This window comes from Carassius carassius, chromosome 17 (genome assembly GCF_963082965.1).
Source record: "Carassius carassius chromosome 17, fCarCar2.1, whole genome shotgun sequence".
NCBI classification, from domain to species: domain Eukaryota; kingdom Metazoa; phylum Chordata; class Actinopteri; order Cypriniformes; family Cyprinidae; genus Carassius; species Carassius carassius.
In genome coordinates, this window is record NC_081771.1 from 11,485,825 (window position 1) to 11,509,174 (window position 23,350).

Below are 23,350 nucleotides of genomic sequence, written 5' to 3' on the forward strand. Positions count from 1 at the left end.
TGTTTTCCTGTGTTGCTTGATTAGTTAATTCAGTTCCACCTGTGTTTATTAATTATCTTGTTTTTCTCAGTCCATTTAAGCCCTGTGTTCTCCTGAGTTCCTTTGTCCTGTATTAGTTTGAGCCTAGATGTTTGTGGTATCCTTTCTTCTGGTTATTCTCCTAAATTGGAATTAAATACTTTGTATTGGATAACTCCTGCGTGTGCTTCTCTCCAGCCACAAACTGTTACACCACTTACCTCAAAAAACGTAGTATAATTTATTTTTCAGTGTATAACGTATACAATATATACATATTCTAGTTACTGAGGTGCATGAAATCTGTCCTTAGCTATTTTTTTTGCCATTTCCTTGTTGCTCGAGTCTATCATCAGGTGCGTTCAACTAGGCAGTACTTTCAGCTTTTAGAAGGTGCAGCTTCTCTGTAATCTTTTGTGACAATCTCTCTGATACTGGGTTAAAACTGGAAGAGTGTCACACTGTGAAAGTGGAGGCGATGCATCAGTTTGTTCCATATATGCAGCTAAATACAGTGAGGCCACTCTATTAGGCCTTATAATTATACCCCAAAAAGCTATTATAAAAGCCATCATTACAATAATTATACACAAGTGGTTCTATCCAGGATGATTTGAATTGAATTCTTTGTAAAGCTGCTTTGGAATGATTTGAATTATGACGGCATACAAATATCACTGAATTGCATTGAACATGACAAACAGCATATGTGAACAAGAAGCTTTCAGCACTGTACTAAAACTCAAACCCTGTTGAGACGAACGGTATGTGAATAAATCAACAGAGACGGGCAAGTGTCTCACAACTTTAATTCTAATTCCTGCAACAAATACTGGATAAATGATATGTGTGCGGGCCCGCTGGGACCCTGCCATATTTTGCATGACCTAATTCTGCTCACTGCCTTCCTTAAGTGACATATTTCTTGCAAGCCAGCAAACCCTTTGCCACTTAATGTAGTGGAAGAACTAGGCTATAGAAAATCTCGATCATTCAGCTGATGTTTTCTTTGCGCTGGGTGATATCATCTCAGCACTTCAAAAGAGTGAGGGAAACTTGTTCTTTGTGGTTTTCGTGCCAGTGTTGATGGTGCTAACTGTCAGAAAAAATCAGCCTCGCTGATGGATCATGACATAACAAACTACAAACAGAAGATATGTACCAGGTTGCCGTTTATAGCAAGAAGAAGATGTGTAACATGAAGGCGTGACATTTTAGACCCCTTAATTTGAATGGATGAATAAGGAAATCTAATGAGCATTCTTCCCTCACATTCTTTGTGTTTTTGGCAGGGACTGAACCTCCTTGGGTAAGCTTTCTGTGAGACCACTTGGCAGAGATTATGCCCAGCTTAACGTCCGTCCCACAAAGGCCTTTGATTCATAACTAAGATTTGAAAACACACGTACATTCATGGAGTAACTAGTGCATGTGAGAACGCTTTAATCAGATACAGCTACAGAGCAAAGGGATTAGCAACACTAAAATGTAATCAGTGTGATTGAAACATTAATGCGTTCACATACAAAAGCATTTCAACAACAACCCGGCTACGCTGTAACAGCATAGTGCCAGAGAAGAGTTGAAAATATTCCACCATGCTGACAGTCAAATAGAGAAACAATTGCAGAGCATTTCAATACTAGATGAGAGTCAACAGGGGGGACCATTTTCTTTAAAGGGTCTATGATAGGTGCTGTGATGCTGCAATAGGGGAAAATTGAAATGCTGCAGAGAAGGGAGGCTGAATCAATGGAAGATCCGTTAAAAATGCATCCATGCTAAGACGTCTTTAAAAAACAGTGAGCAACATGATGTATATTAGAGACTCTCACTAGTTTCTTCATAGCGCTTGTGTTCCCGATACAGAAAATGACACCCGGCCGAGGTAACCATGGCAACACACCCTATGGACATGCACTAGATAGCCTCTGCTATCTAACACTAGTTCAAACACCTTGGTAGGCGTTTACATAACAAGGGACAGTTCACCCAAAAATAAAAATCAGCCAATATTTACTCGCCCTCATAATGAGCCAAAACTGTATGACTCAATTTGTCTTCTACATAACACACAAAAAGAGTAATGCAAATAATGCAAATAAATGGGGTCAAATGTTGTTTGGGCCCCACTGACATCCATTGTATGGACAAAAACAAATGAACCATTGCCCTTCTTTTGAGTTCCACAGAATATGAAAGAAGGTATTACAGTTTGGAACGACATGAGGATGCGTAAACGACAACAGAATTTTTTTTTTGGGGTGAACTATCCTATTATCTGATAAATTCATGTAGCGCACGAGGGCTATCCAAATGCCACAATAATACAATCCTTTTGCACTATCCACAATGTGTGAACAATGGCAAGCGTTGTGGGTTTGTTCTTTTGACTAAAACATATTCTCAGCTCAGAACAGCACTTAAATAATTGCAGTGTGAGTACTCTGCTTTTACCAGTTTCATCAATGGCCTTTTAAAGAGCCCCAAGCTGTTTTTAGAACTACCATACATCTTTAAAGCAGCAGAGAAGAAAAGTTGGGTGATCTAAAAGTTAAAAGTAGTGAGCTGGTACAAATTAAATGCCATTGTATTTGTTGGTTGGGTTTTGACAGCTGCAATTAAAAGTCTCTTGTTCTTGAAGGAAACCAGGCGCTGCCGTCTCTCAAGTGGCAACTGCTTTCATTTCTCAAATAAGCTCACTTCCTATCGGCTAATATTGTGTCATAACGCCAAACCTCTCTGGTTCTGACAAATGGAAAATGCAACATTATGAGACCTATTAAGCAACGTGAAAACAAAGTGAGATATGCGGAGCATGAAAAAATGTTTGGAAGAAATGGCAGGCATCTTCGCAGCTGACAATCTGTGATGATGGTGTGGCATTCCCAGTCTGAGCAGGTCCTCCAGTCTGCCAAGAATGCAGAGGCAAAGCTGTTGAGAAAGATTGATGACAAGCCTCCACTGGCCCTCTCTTCCCTGCTGACATGCACTCACAACCCAACACTTTTCACCGCTAATTGGACAACCTTGCAAATTCCTTCTCTGAAACTGTGGTTCACTAAATTAGTCACTGATAACTGCCCAGAATTGGTTCAATTTATGAACGTGCTGGTAAGGTGTCACTCATACGGCAGAGGCTGTTGAATAAACCAGCCAGGCGCCCAACTTTGCAGACGAGTTTATTTCTCATCAGTTTTCAATTTTAATGTTTTGATCAAGCTTGCGGGTGATAGTTCATTTAAAGTCTAGTTAGGTAAAACTTTGCCTGAAATGGGGAAATAGATGTTTTTTTACATAATGAGTCCCGAAGGAAAAAAATCACATTGCGGCCATAAATGGGGCATCACATGAGCTACTTTGCTTGTTTGATTAGTCTGAATCACGTGCTAATTAGGTTTTCATCTGAGAAGATCCACTCTATAAAAAAAATAATAATAATCCAGGGGACCTATTACACCACAGCTTGCAAGTTAAAACATTTTTTACATTTTAAAAACTTGCTTAGTTGTGTTGACATTATAATGTGGAACATTACATCAACTTAATATAGTGTGTAAAATTCTCTGGTGCTTTATTTATTTAAAAAAAAAATAGGTCACAGTAAATGAAATTGTCTTGATATTTTTGAAAACTGGGCTGTGATTTCTAATTCCCAGCATGCTTTGCATAGAACTGGATAATATCAGTTTAATCCATAAAGTCATACTTTATTTGTTTATTAAATTTCCATGTTAAATAAGAACTCAGTTAAAACTACTATTAAAACTACTTATTTCTACCTCAGTCTAGTTTGTAAAATTATAACCCTAACCTTAAAAAAAAAAGATTGATGTAAACTATGGAAGTACCACAGCTTATGCTGTATATTGTGTACATATACTGTACATTCTCTGTTCAGTTTTAAAAATAGTTTCTCAAAGATCTAGTGTTGTCAACATGATGCTGCCTTGTGTTTTTCACAGACACTAAGTAAAACTGCAACTGCCATCCAGCCGGAAATCTAGGTCTGTTATGTAACCCAAATGTGGTCAATGGCCATTCAAAAATCTGAAAACTCCCAGGCTCAGTGTGAAGCCTTGATAAATGTTTTAGCAGAAGCCTAGCAGCACACAAATCAGATATTTAAACTATTTGAATGCATGACCCTTTAATCTTTCTAAGACATTTGAACTCTACAGGAACTAAGGAGCTTTTTAGGATCAGTTGGTAAAGCGTGGTGCTAAAAACTATATAGTTATTCGTTTAGCTGCAGGAAAATCAGGTTGAAGAAATTAAACAAAATTAAATAAGATGGAGGTAGCTTTGAATAAAAGCAAATCCAAGTAAACACAATTAATTCTTGGAAAATGACACTGGAGTAACAGGTTAGTTGTTATATCTGAGAACTGTATGGTCGCAATAGCAGAAGAAAAAAAATCTAAATGAACATATCATTACACAATTTGGTACCTGAAATAGGAATCTGTGTTGAATAAACAATCCTCATAAAAGAGCCCAATCATCCAGAATATTACTTTTTTCCATTCAACAAGGGAAACTGCAATCAACATTGCTTTACATCAAGCAATTTTTGATTTCTTTGTCGGCCAACATAGAGATATGTCACATTAAGCTCTCAGAGGGGGAAAGAAAGCCTAAATGCTATTGATCTGCTTCACTGCTTTGTATTCCGTTCACAAATAATTACCAATGCAGTCCCTCCAATTACTTGGCTCTACTTAACATTTACAGCTATGTGCAATCCACACACATTGATTCATTATGCAAATGACAGGGACTAATTTAAGGCTTGCTTACATGACTCCATTTAAAAACCTGCAGCCATGGCAATGCACTGCACAAATGAACTGAGAAGCAGTTTCCTTTTGATGCTGCACAGAGAGTACTGAACTCTATTTAAGACAAATATTATCAACTGGTTCAAATGTTTCTAATGTTCTCAGTTAGGACTTTATTGTACTCAAATAAAACTCAATATCTTATAGTGCTGCGCCAATTACAAATGAGACTTCAATATTAACACCGAAATATGGTGAGGACTCATGATAGGATTACTGTTAAGGTGAACGGCACAGGCCCGTGTGCTCTCCAGTTTGAGAGTAGAGTGGGTGTCTAGCACCTGAGGGACAAAGAAGCTTATCTGGTATCTAGTGAGCCTGCTTCATCAAAAGCCATGAAAATCAGTGACAGGTTGAGGAGAAGGGAGGTTAAATCTACTTGAAAGGCACTACTGTTTTTTTAGAAGTGCTTCAGGTATAATTGCTTTGAAGATAACCATTATCTGGTGGCAATGATTATTTTTTTCTGCATATTTTATCCTGAGACTCGTGACCTCTCCCACAATTGGGAAAGGGGGCATCTTTAGGAATATTCCATTACAATATTGCAATGATACAGTTGTACTCCCTCAGAAAAGATCTTGAAAAGAGAAAGAGCATAGATATTATATTCTTTATCATCCACAACATGAAGTGCATTAAACATAAGCCAACATTATCATCATGGTTTCCCAAACTGGGGTTCATAAGTTGATGAAAAGCTTATAATTTATAAAAGATAAAAACAAATAAATAGGTATAATCACTAAACTACAAATACTTACTGCCACTGTGTGAATAATATCATGTTATTAATAAAAACGTATTTTAAAATTTAACTACAAGTATTTTTCTGTAATCTGATATTAATGTTATCCAGACTACATATAATCAGTACCCAGCTGGCACTGTGTATGTATAACAGGTTAGCAACTAAACCACATTCTTTTAGAGTATCTGTACATTTCTGAAGTGGCTTTAAGAAAGATTAACATTTTGCCTTCTGGTATTCATGGCTGGTGAATATCAGATAATGTTAAATTCCTGCCTGGCTTTATACAGCTTTCCGTGTCATCTTTAATATCCAGGGCTCTCTCTGTATTTACAAGAGCAGTGTGGAATACACTCAATTTAGACTCCTCCGTGGCATACTAAATATTGAAGCTGATAATCTCTCACTGTGAGTTATTCTTGAACAAAATTGAAGAAAAACATGATAATGTGAACATTATAATGTTAAGATATACAACTGGCATCATATCTGTAGTATAAAGTATGTTGATATATTGCAGTCAGATTGCAAATATTTAAACGTGGGCTTATTGGCACAAAGTCAAGAACCATTTATGCGAGATCACAGTATTTGTCATAATGTATGCTCTTCAGCTCAAGAGACCAACAATACCATGGATAAAGACAGATTAGATACACTCTAAGAAGTCATTAACATTTTAAATCCTAAATATTCTCTTCAGAACCTACAGTATACATGATTAAATTTGTGATCATGTTGTGTTGAAAACAGCAAGATTCCACAAATATATATTGGTATAGATATATTGATGGAATATATATACATTCAGCTTCTCTTGGATTTTGCTTTTACACTGACACAACTGATATACAGTCCCTCTGTAATAACTGGATCAGCAAAACATCAATAATTTGAACACATCCATAAAATATTTCACAGAGCACAGCACTATAGTTAAAGTGTTGGTGTTCAAATTAATAATACAACAGAAGAGATAAACAGAGGAGAATATCTCACAGTAACATCCTTTCCGATTAATCAGCACTGACAGTAAGAGGTGTGGCCTGAGGAGAAAAGGAGCAGGATCCCACCCACGTCTCCATGTAACACTGACGCTGGTGAGGAACGTTTAAAGCACAGGCACTAAGCATTCACAGACCACCGACTGACATTCTCTGGTCATCTGGGACAGTCATGACAGCCCTATTCACAGTACACAATAGCCTCCCTTTACAATTTTTTACCCAATTCTGAGATACAATAATGTTGTCGCATTGAAATTACTTGGCATAAGTGCCTTCACTTCTGAAAATGTAACAACAATACAAGAAACATTCTAGGGTGTATTTTAGTCAAAGTGAGTATAAGAAAAAAAAATAATAAGATAACAATCAAGGCTTTCTGGGAAAAAAAAACAGCAAGGTGCAAAACTGACGTTTGAATAGCCTGCTAAACATAACCAATGGTAGAAATTGACTGTGACTTAAGCCAAGCAAACAATTTTGTGGAAACAAGGGGTGAACAAAGGGTGATGGTCCATCATTTTCCCACAAAAGCTCTACTCAAAGTCGTCAGTGAAATCATAACGGAGGGTGAGAATCAAGTAGCAGCAGCTGAGCTTGGGACAACCAATACAAACAGATAACAAGAAAACCTTACTCAAGAAAAATATAGCCTATTTTACACACAGAGTAGATTAGGGATAACACAAAATAAAGACTTTATAAAACAGAAAACTGTTGGCTAGTGATACCTGATTCATGAATTTTTTTTTTTTGAGTCAAATCTTTTCAAAGAATCAGTTGACTGATTCAATAAACCGGCCCTGTGAGATTAGTTTACGAATCGGACTGAATCAGTCTGAGCATTTCTCGAGTCACCGACTCTTTAAACAGAGAACCGTCTCTGTCATGTCCGATTTGTAACAAACTGACACCCGCTGAGTCAGCTGACAGTTTTTTTTCATAAACAATATTTTATTTTAAAACATGCCGAGAGATAGAGCCTAATTTAAATGAATAAAATACAAACATTATTTAGGTTTTAGGTTCTACATAACTTGATTATTATGGCTACAGCATACTGCACCGGCATCCTGACACTAGCCTACGTGAATAACAAAATCAGAAAACTACAATAAAGAGCAACTTGTACTCACATATTACTTTTTAAAACGTTTTCGAGCAACGCCAGTGTGATTCGGACTACGTGATGACGCACTTACGTAAAATTGCTAAATGTGGTTTTAAACAGGTTCATTGAAACGAACTGTTCGAAAGAACCGACTCCATGAAATGAGTCGAACTTGCCAACATAATGGTCCTGTGTGTATTAGAAAGGGGACAAGCTAAATTTCCAAGGAGTCAAACATGTATTCTAACGTATGTATAAATGTTATATAATGTTTCAAATTATTCCAAAAGTTAGATTTCACGGAAAACAATATAAACGACGTCTGGAACAATTCTTAGGCTAATAAGAAAAATACATAGGCTCCCCAAGACTGAAATCACTGTCATGAAAAAATACAAACAAACAAACAAAATACATTTTATTTAAATTAAAGTACAACATCCAGCAGCACACTAGCCTACAAGAATGGACTTGTGAAACTGACACTTGCATCAGTTGCCGTCAGACACACCCATGAAAAAAAAAGCTTTCAATAAACGCGGATCGGTTGGAATTCTGTACAGACGTTAACCTGTTTATCATAAACTACTCTGGACGTGACTCAAATCCCCCTTTTAGACCCGCATATAATCGTGTGCCAACTTTTCTGTAATTTTTTTTCCAGGACGCAAACATTCGTGGGGCTCTTTCGGACGGTGGGAATCATGAATGGCTTCATTGTAACTGTGCAAAGTGTTCCGCCTGGCGGGGTTTACAAAAGTCTACCCTTTCTTCCCCAGCTCCTTATGCAACCCCTCATAGAGACAATCTGGACCCAGTGAGCCAGTTCACCTCCCAAACTCAAAATATCTCGGGAGGAAAAAAAAAATCATCACGGTCCCAGACCGTTCTGGTCTATATGGGAATCAGTAGAGATTATGACCCAAATAAAAGTGATGGAGCGGATCTGCCGAGCGTTGTTTACAAAACTGAGAGCAGAGCAGAGAGACCGAGGCAGGTGCCATGCAGCTAAGTTTAGTTTGAACACTTCTACAGACACTTCTTGAGTCTCCTACCTGAGCAGCGCGGTGTCTCCCTGTCTGCTGACCACACTCTCGCTGGACGCATAGTCCACAGTTTGTCCAGCGGGCAAACACGATGGTAAAAAGCAGCAAAGACTAAGAATTATAGCGGTGAGCCACTGACCGGAGACGCACGCATCCTGCACTGCAATCATTATGTCCATCACCGCCGAATGGAGCACGATCCGCGCCGTTATCAAAAAGAAAAATATCTGGATGACAATACAATAATCCTCCGCGAAAACCCCGAGAAAAGGCGTTCCGTGTAGTTTCCCAGATTTGTTTTGATCGGAACCTGACCGCGGAAGGAAGTCGACTCTCCAGTGGCTTGCACACCATCTAGTGAGGAAATGGGAAACGGGAGCAGAGCTAGCAGCAGACAACCCACCGGCTCTGATCCTGTTGCCATGCGGCCGTTTCCCAGGCAACCTGTTCCCTGTAGCTCGTGATGGAGCAGTTAAGCGGGTGGTTATTCTTGATACGGCAATGATATTTAAATGAGTGAGTTTTGACCAGCCGGGGTTTAGCGCCCTGCAACCTCGAGACGTCCTTCTGCAAAAACGCACTTTTTTTTGTTTTAGCCTATTGCGTTAGACGTCTCCAAAACGAGTCAATGAAAAGGGCAAGATGTAGAATGACACAGGTCAGGTCTTGTTTGTGTCATCGGTGGCCCATGCAGCCTTGCAGTAGGCTGCTGTTTGTTCCAAGAAGTTACTGCATGCTGGATGTTCTCGTCCATTTTTAGACTCGGTAGCTTGAAAGATTTCCCTCAAACCAAGTGTTTTTTGTGTTGTTTATCAGATCAAAGTAGACAAAAATGTCCTTAAAATTAAACATTTGTGGCCCTGGACCACAAAAACCACAAAAACTTTTTTTATGGTTTATACATCATCTGAAAGTTGTATAGCCTAAATAAGCTGTCGTTTGATTTATGGTGTGTTAGGATAGAACCACATTTGGCCGATTACATTGTATTGTACGATGTTATTTTGACCCATACAATGTATTGTTGACTATTGTTACAAATATACATGCTTGACTTATCTGGTTTTGTGGTCCAGAGTCACATATAAGGCTTAATGTGCGACTCATCAAATAAATCCATACTGTACAGTGTTGTGGACATGAAATATTGATCTGATTTTTAATTACTTTAAAACTTTGCATGTATTTCAAATGTTCTGCCAAAATAGTCCAAACAATCAACTGACCTTGCAACAACAACTTCAACTTTAGATTTAGTATTAATACTGAAGTCCTCCAACAAAAAAGCTATTTCGGTTTTGTGAGAAATCATTGCCTCTCTCAAAATTGTCTACTTCATCAACTCATACTTAGTACCCACAAACAACATTTATCTTAAAGAAAATCTTAACTATTTCCAGGTGGTGATTTCATATTAATTTGTATGATGTGATTTGTACAAAAATGTATTGTTTTAAGAAAGAGAAAAAAAAAAACAAGATTCAAACCTACTGTAACCATCCATGGTGAATGAAAAGAAGACAAATTAAAAAATAATGCACCAATTCACCCAAATCATAAAATAGGTAAAACACTCACAAATTGCCATGAGTTTTTCTATAATTGATAACTACGGAAAATTAAAAGTTTTGGTTTCAGTGTTCTGAATGAGTGTGCTGAAATTTACAATTGACCCTTCACAAAAAGACCCTAATTCCTTCATTACTGTTGTTGTCCAACAAGCCATCATGTTAAAGGGGTCATATGATGCAATTTCAAGTTTTCCTTTCTCTTTGGAGTGTTACAAGCTCTTGGTGCATAAAGAAGACCTGTAAAGTTGCAAAGACTAAAATCTCAAATACAAAGAGATATTCTTTACAAAAGTTAAGAGTCAACCACACCCTCCTAAAACGGCTCGTACTAACACGCCCCCACATGTCTACGTCATGATGTGGAAAGATTTGCATAATGCCACAAATGTATTTATGTCCCCACTGGATGCAACAAATGTTTTTGTCTTGTCGTGCCAGGACACATGACACATGACACCACAGTATGGTGAGGGGCATAACATTTCCGTCACATGCTTGAGGCATTCAGCCAATCACAACGCACTGGATGGCTGGTCAATCAGCGAACACCTCGCTTTTCAGAATGATAAGCTTTGGAAAATATTTTAATGTTTCTGAAAGGCGGGACATAGAGGAGCAACAATAATGTACATTATGTGGAAAATAATGTTTTTTGAACCTTAAACTGCATAAACAAAATAATGTTCTTTTTAGCAACATCATATGACCCCTTTAATGAAAAATACAGGTGCATCTCAAAAAATTTGAATGAAATGGAAAAGGTCTTTATTTTTTGTAATTTCATTTAAAAAAAGCTAACTTTCTTATATTCTAGATTCATTGCACATAAACTGAAATATTTATTTATTTATTTTTTAATTCTGATGGTTACTACTTAGGGAAATAAAAAATTCAGTATCTCAAAAAATTAGAATATTCCATTTTGAGCTTGATTAGTTTGATTAATTTTGAGTATATATACTGGGTACCTCTTGGGCAACCACAATTATGGGAAAGATTACGGACTTGACAGTTGTCCACAAGACAATCATCAACACCCTCCACAAGGAGGGTAAGCCACAGAAGGTCATTGCTGAAAGGGCTGGCTGTATCAAAATATATTCATAGAAAGTTGACTGGAAGGAAAAAGTGTGGTAGGAAAAGGTGTACAAGCAACAGGGATGACCACAGCCTTCAAGAACTTGGGAGAGCTTCGCAAGGAGTGGACTGAAGCTGGAGTCAGCGCATAAAGAGTCACCATACTCTTCTTCAAGAAAAGGGCTACAGCTGTCACATTCCTACAACCAAGCCAGTGCTGAACCAGAAAAAGTTTTTTTTTATTTAAATTACAAAAAATAAAGCACTTTTCCATGATATTCTTATTATTTGAGATGCACCTGTAGAGTAAAAGCACTGACAATTATAGCCTTGAGAGCAGTGAGGGAAAAAAGAAAAGTGTAGGTTACTTTAATGAAAGATTTCGGTGTGGCCTATAGCTGCTATTGTGGGATGTGTCAACAATTTTTTTAGCTGTGAATGATTTTTCCTTCAAGCACTTCCTTTGTTCTAAAGCAATGGCTTTCAACTGGTGTGCCACAAGTTTGTAACGAGTGGGTCATGGACATCAGAGGAAAAAAAAAAATTCAAAGCAGATAATAAACCGGAAGTATCTAATATAGTATTGATCACAAAAATAGATTGGCTTACCAGTATTTAAAAGGTAGAAAATACTTCCCATATCTTGTTAACGTCCAACCTTATGGCCTGTCATAAATTGGCTTATCAACATCATAAATTGGTTTACCAACATAAAAAAAAGAAAAAAGGTAACACTTTCTATGGAGCCCGTGTTTATAATACATTATAAAGGTATTCTTAAGACATTATAATGAATGCATAATGCATTACAAAAACCTTATAGTATGTTATATCAACTCATGAATAATCATAACAGCAGTTAAAATACATCATAATACTTACGTATTTGTGGTTATAAGTTTAAGAGTATGATTATTTATAACACACAAGGAACACTATATTAAATCTACTTCATTTACAGTATAATGGCCCGAATCATATCTTGACATTATTTATTTAGGATCTGCACAGTATCTTTCTACAGCTTGTGAGTGGTTAGATGTTGAGTGTTATTTGAGTGTTTCTGTGGAACTAATGTTAATTAATTGATGTGCGCTTAATACTCCAACTGAAAAAATGCAATGTTTTATATGGTTACATTTTATTTTGATTGACTCCTTAATCAATCGACTATAAGCAACTTTGCAACTACACTGAAAAAAATGATTATGACCCCAATTAAATTAAGCGTAATTCAATTTTGCTAGTTTAATCCTTTTAAATTTAGTTTTTGATTTTAATTAATAAATATTAATTGGTTTTATACGAATTACATGCATTTAAAGCCATGTGAAATAATTAAATTCAGCATGAAAATATTAAGTTGATGCTGTGCGCATGCGCGCAAATGCACATTTTCACAGGCGCCAAAAGGAGTTTCCAGTCCGATTAAACAACCCCACAAACAGCATCACTAGCTCCACTTATTAATAACCAGACTGACTTTATTTCTGTCAGACGTCTACAGAAGATCTAACTGAGAATGAACTAAGGTTTAGATGTTGATTTATTGTTTCATTTGAAGTAACCATGTTAGAGATCAGTGTTTTCTTCAGTTGGGCTCCTGACCCTTGACTTCTGTCTCAGTTTATTTTTCTCTGATTGTTGTAACCATGTGTTTATGAGACATGTTTGTTATAACTCAAAATCATAGATAGAATGTTATCAGATATTGGTTGTTATTCAGCATTTTGTTGATGACAATCATCAATTATGGAGTTGTCCAGAGTCAAACATCAGACTAAATAGGTGGTTTATAATTAGTTTGGATGTTTACAATAAAAAAACACTCAAAGAGCCAGTGGCTCTGTCATAATCAGTCAAAAAGTACTTTTCAATTATCTTGTGCTTATACATCTTTCTTCTATGACAGCAATTAGTCACACACAGACATGAATAATCAGAATATGAACCTCAACAATGGTGACGAAAAAAGATGCTGCAATGCATGCTGGGTACCATTGTAGTACAAAACTCATCCATGGCTCCCAGCATGCATTGCAGCATGGTTTTTTTATTTTTTATTTTTTTAAATAAAATCAACTTATAAAATATAAGTACAACCAATTTATAAAATATAAGTACACTCAACCTAAAAAGTATATCTGGATTTAGAAAAATTTATTTCGTGCAACCCCTTGACATAATAAAATTAAGTAAAGTCAACATAACATTTTTTTCAGTGTACATGCCAACTAACTCTCATTAGAGTATCAGTATGCTCAAGAATGGTAGAATCTATGGTAGCATAAGCTGACGTACTTGCAAAGACACTTACAGTACGTCAGTTTATCTGTTGGTTGACCATCAAAATAAAGTGTTAGCATATTTACAGTAGCAGACATACTAATACTCTAATGACCGCTAGTTGATATGTAGTCGCAGAGTTACTTATCAGCTCTCTAAAGGGTACCATCAAAATAATCAAACTGATATTACAATGAAAATTGTTCAAAGCAATTGTATCATATTACACATTGAACTTATCTGATATCTGATCTTATGGCTGTTTGAGAGAAAAAAATGCTATTACTAATATTATTATTACTACTTATAAGTGATCTTTGACCGCTTTAAATAAAGTAGCATCAGAAAAATGGCAAGATATGAGACTTATAATACATTATAACTATGAGAAGTATAATCCATTGTAAAAGTGGATGCAACGTGTTCATTGTGTTATAAATAATCATACTCTTAAAAGCTATAGCCACAAATAAGTAAATATTATAATATATTAAAATTGTTCTTATGAATATTCATGAGATGACAACATATTATAAGGTTTTTTATAATGCATAATGCATTCATTATAATGCCTTAAGAATACAATAATAATGTATTATAAATACAGGCTTCATAAAAAGTGTTACCAAAAATAATTTAGTTGTTGACTTCCACGTTATGACGCAGACCTACTAATAATTAATTATTAAATATATACAGTATGTTTTTACTGTGTGAATTTTTTGCACATCAAATTATTGGCTAGTTAATAATAGATCTTCACTATTATTGAATCTTCTCTACTATTTATCTTTACTTATATCATTTTTGACATGAATGAAAATGAGTCTGATGGATAAAAGTACAGTGTACCTGTATGTACAATGTATTCTACTGTCGTTTAACAACATACCAGCTGTTCAGCTAACAAAATAAAAAATAAAAAACTCGGACCTCTATACAGTGTGTAAATCTGTAAGTCTATCCCTTACAGCCTTAAATTCAATATGGCACCTCATCTGACGAAGGTATGGCTAGCTTATTACATGGCTTGCTGGAATACTTGACTCTGATTGGTCAATTGACATTTCTCATGGAGTTTGACTGACAGACGAACTGACCAATCATAACATAGAATCCGCCATTTTTGTACGACAAACAAACCATATTGTAGAGTAGATTAAAGGGTTAGTTCACCCAATAATCAAAATTATGTAATTTATAACTCACCCGCATGTCGTTCCAAACCCGTGAGACCTCCGTTCATCTTCAGAACACAGTTTAAGATATTTTAGATTTACTGTAGTCCGAGAGCTCTCAGTCCGTCCATTGAAACTGTGTGCACGGTATACTGTCCATGTCCAGAAAGGTAAGAAAAACATCATCAAAGTAGTCCATGTGACATCATAGGGTCAGTTAGAATTTTTTGAAGAATCAAAAATACATTTTGGTCCAAAAATAGCAAAAACTATGACTTAATTCATCATTGTCTTCTCTTCCGTGTCTGTTGTGAGAGAGTCAAAACTCTGCAGTGTAGTGATATCCGGTTCGCGAACGAATCATTCGATGTAACTGGATCTTCTTGAACCAGTTCACCAAATCGAACTGATTCGTTTAAAACGGTTCACATCTCCAATAAGCATTAATCCGCAAATTACCTAATTTTAACTTTTTTAATGTGGCTGACACTCCCTCTGAGTTAAAACAAACCAATATCCCCGAGTAATTCATTTACTCAAACAGTACACTAACTGAACTGCTGTGAAGAGAGAACTGAAGATGAACACCGAGCCGAGCCAGATAACGAACAAAAGATTGACTCGTTCTTGAGTCAAGAACCGTTTCGAGAACCGAGGAGATGATGGTACTGCACATGTGTGATTCAGCGTGAAGCAGACTGACACACAGAGCGTCTGAACCGAACTGATTCTTTTGGTGATTGATTCTGAACTGATTCTGTGCTAATAGGTGCATTTGACTTCACGCAGCATTGGATGCTGGTTAGAAATTTTCTCCGACTTGAGACAGCGCCGATGCCACATGACTGTCACATGTGGCATCAAAGTACCGCGAGAGCGTTTCGAGAGCAGCCGGCTGACTCAGCCGCCGCAGTTTCTCCAGAGCGACTGCAGGAGCGCTGATGACGACACAGCTGCTTCACGATTGGCCAGATTCACCACATGACAACGATCACATGTGTTTCGGGGTTTATTCAACTTTTTAGTTCCAATAATGGACACAAATCTGTGTGCACAAATCTAATGTTTTTAGAATGTTAAAAGCTTTTTTACTGTAGTCGCACTGTTGTATTGAGTTACGTTTATCATACAACAATGATAAAAGCATATACCCCACTGTATTAGTATGTAAATAGTATATGATTATATTGAACTTTACTCTTGAAAATATGGCGCTGCATTAAGCAGTTAGTAAAAACTGTTTCCGTTGCTCATGAAAACGTTTCTAAAACGTCTGTGTATTTTACAAATATTGCATTTAATTCACTTCATCTGTGATAAAGTATACAAACACCACGTGAGTGTCACTAACAGGAGCTGAAGATGTCCTGCTTGACATGTCTGTTTTCAACTCCGCCCCCGACTGCAAGCAGCTACTCTTGCCGATCACTGTCTGTAGCCTTGCTTCAAGTCGAACACACCCAATGTTAAGAGCCCAGGTAAACCGAAGGCTTGAATCAAGGGCAATCATCGCAAATGATGTCATTAGGTCGAGCGCAAAAGAACCAGGGAACCATTTTCTTCAACCGGTTTATTGAATCGAACTGTTTGAAAGAACTACTGTTGATCTGAAAACTGATGCAACCGGTTCTTGACTCGAGAAACGAGTCAATCTTTTGTTCGTTATCTGGCTAGTGTCGGTGTTCATCTTCAGTTCTCGCTTCACAGCAGTTCAGTCAGTGTACTGTTTGAGTACTGTCACAGTGTCTGGTCTGTGTTTCCCTGGGTGTCCACTAGTGGTCTCACTTCCCCATAGTCACCCCACTGCAGGCACTACATTTCCCACAAGCCTTTGTCCCATTCTTCACTGTTAATTGCACACCTGTTAATTGCACTCAGCTGTCTCCACTTTCATCATTTTCACCTGTCTATATAAACCAATCATAACATAGAATCCGCCATTTTTGTACGACAAACAAACCATATTGTAGAGTAGATTAAAGGGTTAGTTCACCCAATAATCAAAATTATGTAATTTATAACTCACCCGCATGTCGTTCCAAACCCGTGAGACCTCCGTTCATCTTCAGAACACAGTTTAAGATATTTTAGATTTACTGTAGTCCGAGAGCTCTCAGTCCGTCCATTGAAACTGTGTGCACGGTATACTGTCCATGTCCAGAAAGGTAAGAAAAACATCATCAAAGTAGTCCATGTGACATCATAGGGTCAGTTAGAATTTTTTGAAGAATCAAAAATACATTTTGGTCCAAAAATAGCAAAAACTATGACTTAATTCATCATTGTCTTCTCTTCCGTGTCTGTTGTGAGAGAGTCAAAACTCTGCAGTGTAGTGATATCCGGTTCGCGAACGAATCATTCGATGTAACTGGATCTTCTTGAACCAGTTCACCAAATCGAACTGATTCGTTTAAAATGGTTCACATCTCCAATAAGCATTAATCCGCAAATTACCTAATTTTAACTTTTTTAATGTGGCTGACACTCCCTCTGAGTTAAAACAAACCAATATCCCAGAGTAATTCATTTACTCAAACAGTACACTAACTGAACTGCTGTGAAGAGAGAACTGAAGATGAACACCGAGCCGAGCCAGATAACGAACAAAAGATTGACTCGTTCTTGAGTCAAGAACCGTTTCGAGAACCGAGGAGATGATGATACTGCACATGTGTGATTCAGCGTGAAGCAGACTGACACACAGAGCGTCTGAACCGAACTGATTCTTTTGGTGATTGATTCTAAACTGATTCTGTGCTAATAGGTGCATTTGACTTCACGCAGCATTGGATGCTGGTTAGAAATTTTCTCCGACTTGAGACAGCGCCGATGCCACATGACTGTCACATGTGGCATCAAAGTACCGCGAGAGCGTTTCGAGAGCAGCCGGCTGACTCAGCCGCCGCAGTTTCTCCAGAGCGACTGCAGGAGCGCTGATGACGACACAGCTGCTTCACGATTGGCCAGATTCACCACATGACAACGATCACATGTGTTTCGGGGTTTATTCAACTTTTTAGTTCCAATAATGGACACAAATCTGTGTGCACAAATCTAATGTTTTTAGAATGTTAAAAGCTTTTTTACTGTAGTCGCACTGTTGTATTGAGTTACGTTTATCATACAACAATGATAAAAGCATATACCCCACTGTATTAGTATGTAAATAGTATATGATTATATTGAACTATACTCTTGAAAATATGGCGCTGCATTAAGCAGTTAGTAAAAACTGTTTCCGTTGCTCATGAAAACGTTTCTAAAACGTCTGTGTATTTTACAAATATTGCATTTAATTCACTTCATCTGTGATAAAGTATACAAACACCACGTGAGTGTCACTAACAGGAGCTGAAGATGTCCTGCTTGACATGTCTGTTTTCAACTCCGCCCCCGACTGCAAGCGGCTACTCTCGCCGATCACTGTCTGTAGCCTTGCTTCAAGTCGAACACACCCAATGTTAAGAGCCCAGGTAAACCGAAGGCTTGAATCAAGGGCAATCATCGCAAATGATGTCATTAGGTCGAGCGCAAAAGAACCAGGGAACCATTTTCTTCAACCGGTTTATTGAATCGAACTGTTTGAAAGAACTACTGTTGATCTGAAAACTGATGCAACCGGTTCTTGACTCGAGAAACGAGTCAATCTTTTGTTCGTTATCTGGCTAGGCTCGGTGTTCATCTTCAGTTCTCGCTTCACAGCAGTTCAGTCAGTGTACTGTTTGAGTACTGTCACAGTGTCTGGTCTGTGTTTCCCTGGGTGTCCACTAGTGGTCTCACTTCCCCATAGTCACCCCACTGCAGGCACTACATTTCCCACAAGCCTTTGTCCCATTCTTCACTGTTAATTGCACACCTGTTAATTGCACTCAGCTGTCTCCACTTTCATCATTTTCACCTGTCTATATAAACCGGTCTGTTTCTGTCTGTTCAATGGGGTCCTTGTTTTCCATCACCCAGCTTTCTCGTGATCCCTTGTGTTTTTTCATGTTTCTTGTTTTTGGACTGCTTTTCTTGTTATTGACCTCTAGCCTGTTTTTGGATTTTGATTTTGGATTACCCCATTAAAACACTGCAATTGGATCTCTCGTTTCCTGTGTGCATTCGTTACAAGTACACAAATTACTCAGGGATATTGCTTTTGTTTTAACTCAGAGGGAGTGTCAGCCACATTAAAAAGTTAACAGCTTAAGTAATTTGCAGATTAATACTTATTGGAGACGTGAACCGTTTTTAACGATTCAGTTTGATTTGGTGAACTAGTTCAAGAAGATCTGGTTACATCGAATGATTCGTTCGTGAACCGGATATCACTACACTGCAGAGTTTTGAACTCTCTCACAACAGACACGGAAGAGAAGACCATGATGAATAAAGTCGTAGTTTTTGCTATTTTTGGACCAAAATGTATTTTCGATTCTTCAAAAAATTCTAACTGACACTCTGATGTCACATGGACTACCTGGATGATGTTTTGATGATCACTTGTCTGTCGTGACATAGTGCTGTAGAGCCTCAGCTTAAGTGACACATGAACCCATCACCTCTTCCTCTTTACTAGTAGTTATAGCATGAAATAAACATGAATGGCCATCAGACAGTATCTTGTTTCAACTGGGGAAAGATGTCAATCCACACCAGTTTTCAAGTTTAAATCAATCGACATTAATCAATGACCTTCTGTGGCTTACCCTCCTTGTGGAGGGTGTTGATGGTTGTCTTGTGGACAGCTGTCAAGTCAGTAGTCATTCCTGTCATTCCAGTAGTCATTCTGCATGTTCTAAACTATCCCAAGAGATATAGTCAAAATTAATCAAACTAATCAAGCTCAAAATTGAATTAAATTTTTTTTGAGATACTGTTGTAACCAAAAGAATGAAAACAAAATGTGTGCAATGAATCTAGAATATAAGAAAATTAGCTTTTTTAAATTAAATTACAAAAAATAAATACCTTTTCCATGATATTCAAATCTTTTGAGATGCACCTCTATAGCCTCTTTAAGATGAAAAGCAGTATGCTTTTAGGAGTCCAATATAGCTAGTATAGTTGAAAACATAAAGTGAGGACCAGATCAGCATTTTAACTAATAAGCTAGGGGAATTTCTCACACTCATCGCAAGTATTTCCTTTTTTATTTGGTGCCATCTGAAACACTGCACTTTCCACAGCAGCAACTACTTGTTTGCTTGCTCACATTCACCTCTCTTTGATAGTGAGTTTGAAGAATCTACAAGGTGTATAGACGTGCTTTGATAAGGGATAGGTTTTTCTTTATTGTGCTTGTAGTTTTCATGTGCTCAGTGAATGTTTTCATTTTCTCCTCATGATGACCATTCCTTTGATTTCCGTTCCTGTTATCTTGCTGGGTATTCTGTACTGTTTGTTTCTTTAAAAAAATCTATTTTCTTTGTTACTTTTCTCTCTGCAGTCTGTGGTATTGCATTCTTTATTATAAATAATACACTCAGTGTACTGTGCAGTCTCATAACATTCAGTGTTGGTGGAACCAAAATTGGATCTTTTAGATGAGGATCTAAGGTACATGTCTGCACCTAGACCGGCTACATACACATTGGCTTTAGTTTTATAGATTGTGCATGCTGAAACTAATGGATTTGTCTAATAAGGAATATATTTACTGTTGACTCACTGACATGGTTGGGCCATTTGTAAAATGGCTCTGATAAAAACATTTTGAACCTGCTCCTGTTGAGTATTTTCATTTTAATTGGGAAAGACATATTTTGGATATAATTGCCTGAATATCATTAGCGTTAATGGCAACCACAGTCCCTTCATTCTATTCTGTATCTAAATTGGACTGGCATATTGGGCTGTGCTAATCATTTACACTGCCAAAAGCCAAACACTCATTACTAGGTAATTCTAGCATCATGCCTGATGTTTGAATATGATGTGAATACACGCATTGCATATTAAACACACTTAATTTTTTTTTTTTTTTAAAGTAACAACTATATTAAGAAATATGTCTGCAAGCAGCGATTACCGGGGTTCAAACACTTTAGGCATTTAAGCACACAGGGTAAAAGACATTGTGTTAACATGGCTGTAACCACTTAAATCAATTATTAAAATAGCATTTTTGGTAAATGCAGGTAATTATTATTATTATTTATTTTATTTTTTATTTTTGTTGATAATTATGGATCTAGAGGGTCCAGAAAATTGTACTGCAGTGGTTAGGACTAGTTTGCAAAAGAAGCCTTTTTAAATAATCTTGAATATTTAATGACCAGTTTGATTGACAGCACTGATCCAAGAGGCAAAGTTGTTCCAAATGCGGAGATTTATTATACGACATGAAGATCTCATGTATGTGTGAATATATGAACCTTTGTTTTTATTTATTTATCTATTTTTATTTTTTATTTAAAGTAATTTTCAATTGAAATGTTGTGTTTTTGAAGTCTATTTACTGTTGTAGCACCACCTATGGTCCGATCTTGATGAAACTTTGCATGATTGTTAAGTATGGAATTACATTTGTTTCAATAATAATGAAGGAAACTTTATAAAACTGAACGTAACTTTTTACGTTCAGAAAAAAATTAACTCAGTCGCACAAATTTAACATGCTCTTCAAATATGCTTCATTCTTTGTTAATGTTTTTCAAAGATTCGTTTTCACTAATCGTGGATTCTGAATTCATTGCCACAGATTTCGCTTACGTTTTGCAGTTTTTCGTTTGGTGTTTTGACACAAACCTCTCGTGGGGGCGGGCTTAACAGTGATCTACTCTGATTGGATAGTGAACTTTTGATGGACAGGTGCTCTATGACCGAGAAGTACAGACGCCACCCAGTGGCGCGCATATTGGAAAGCTCTCGTGGTGATTAAATCTGGTCTCTACGGCAAAAAATTCTTTTTCACAGTCAAAGTGAAAGACATTTATTTTAAGCTCATACACAGGTTCTACCCTGTAAAGAAGTGTATACAAAGATTTAAATATGACATTGATCTTACATGCTCTTTTTGTTCAAGTTCTGAAGAAACTGTACACTTATTTTGGTCATGTCACTACACTCAGAAACTTTGGGATGATATTGGTGTGTTTGTCAAGTGTAAGATTTTGCCAGGCTTCTCAGTACATATGGAAAACATTATATTTGGGTATTATGACTCTGACCCCACAAATGAAAATAACAGTTTTGTTATTAATTAAACAAAAATCCTAAAAAAAATGCTACAGTTTGTTGTGGGTTATTATTGTCATTCAGTAACACAAGCTTACTTCAGGCTGCCTTGAAGGACAAGCGAAGGAGGAAGATGATGCCGCTCCGTGTCTGAAAGCTCATCTTTACTGAGACGATCGAAGGTCAAATATTATTTACATATTTAGTAATACAAATCAAAATCACGAGAGCTTTCCAATATGTGCGCCACTGAGTGTGTACTTCCCGGTCAGAGAACACCTGTCAATTAAAAGCTCACTATCCAATCAGAGTAGATCACTGTTAAGCCCGCCCCCACGAGAGGTTTGTGTCAAGACACCAAACGAAAAACTGCGAAACATAAGCGAAATCTGTGGAAATGAATTCAGAATCCACAATTAGCGAAAACGAATCTTTGAAAAACATTAACAAAGAATGAAGTAAATTTGAAGAGCCTGTTAAATTTGTGCAACTGAGTTCATTTTTTTCGTTTTCATAATTTTTTTCTTCTTTTGTAATGGCATATTTTTTATATTTTCTGAAAAAGTTACGTTCAGTTTTATAAAGTTTCGTTCATTATTATTGAAACACATGTAATTCCATAGTTAAGAGTCATCTGACACGTTTTCACCAAGTGTTTGTAGAGTTTTTGTTTAAGTTTTATAGGCTTTTGGGTATATTTAACCACACCCATTTTCTAAATGACCCCGTTATAGCCAACCAAAGGACAAAATTCTTTTTTTTTTTCTAGAGAGTCCAGACAATTGTGCTGCAGTGGTTTGATAGAGATTGAGCGAAAAAACAATTTTACAAAAGCAGGTTTTTTAACAATAATTAATGAACAATTTGATTGACAGCAGAATGAAGATTGAGTGTTTGTATGGTAAATCGTACAATCATTTATGTACTTGAAAATTGCAGTTTCGCCATCTGACTTTCTACACTTTTCTTTGTTTTGACCCAAGGATTCCAAAAATATGAGTCAAAATTTTTAAGTCTTCGACAAACGGCCTAGATATGTGCGATTTCATGTTTTTGTTTGCTGTAGCACTCCCTATTGGTCAACTGGTGTGAGTCTTTGTCAGGTTCTCCCCAAATTGAGCTCTATCATCTGGCCAAGTATCACGTCTCCAGGCCTTATGGATTGGTCTATACGATCAGTTTTACGTAAAAAAAATAATAAAAAAATAAAAATTAATCCTTACAATTACTTTATGGTTTCAGCACTATGTACTTGAACACCTAAATATTGACATATTGAGTTAATGGTTTAGGAGTTATTAAATCT

At 36.9% G+C, this 23,350-nt stretch overlaps 1 protein-coding gene across 2 annotated transcripts in view; it reads right to left on the minus strand.

The window, feature by feature from the left end:
• The window catches only part of negr1 (neuronal growth regulator 1), a 125,899-nt gene extending 116,546 nt beyond the window's left edge, over positions 1–9,353 (minus strand). The window contains exon 1 of one of the 2 annotated variants that reach the window (XM_059570900.1): positions 8,781–9,353. In XM_059570900.1, coding sequence (XP_059426883.1) covers positions 8,781–8,950 — 170 coding nt within the window. In that variant the 5' untranslated portion in view covers positions 8,951–9,353. The remainder of the gene's footprint in view (positions 1–8,780) is intronic. The other variant, XM_059570901.1, reaches the window with a different exon arrangement.
• Between the last annotated feature and the right edge of the window lie 13,997 nt (positions 9,354–23,350).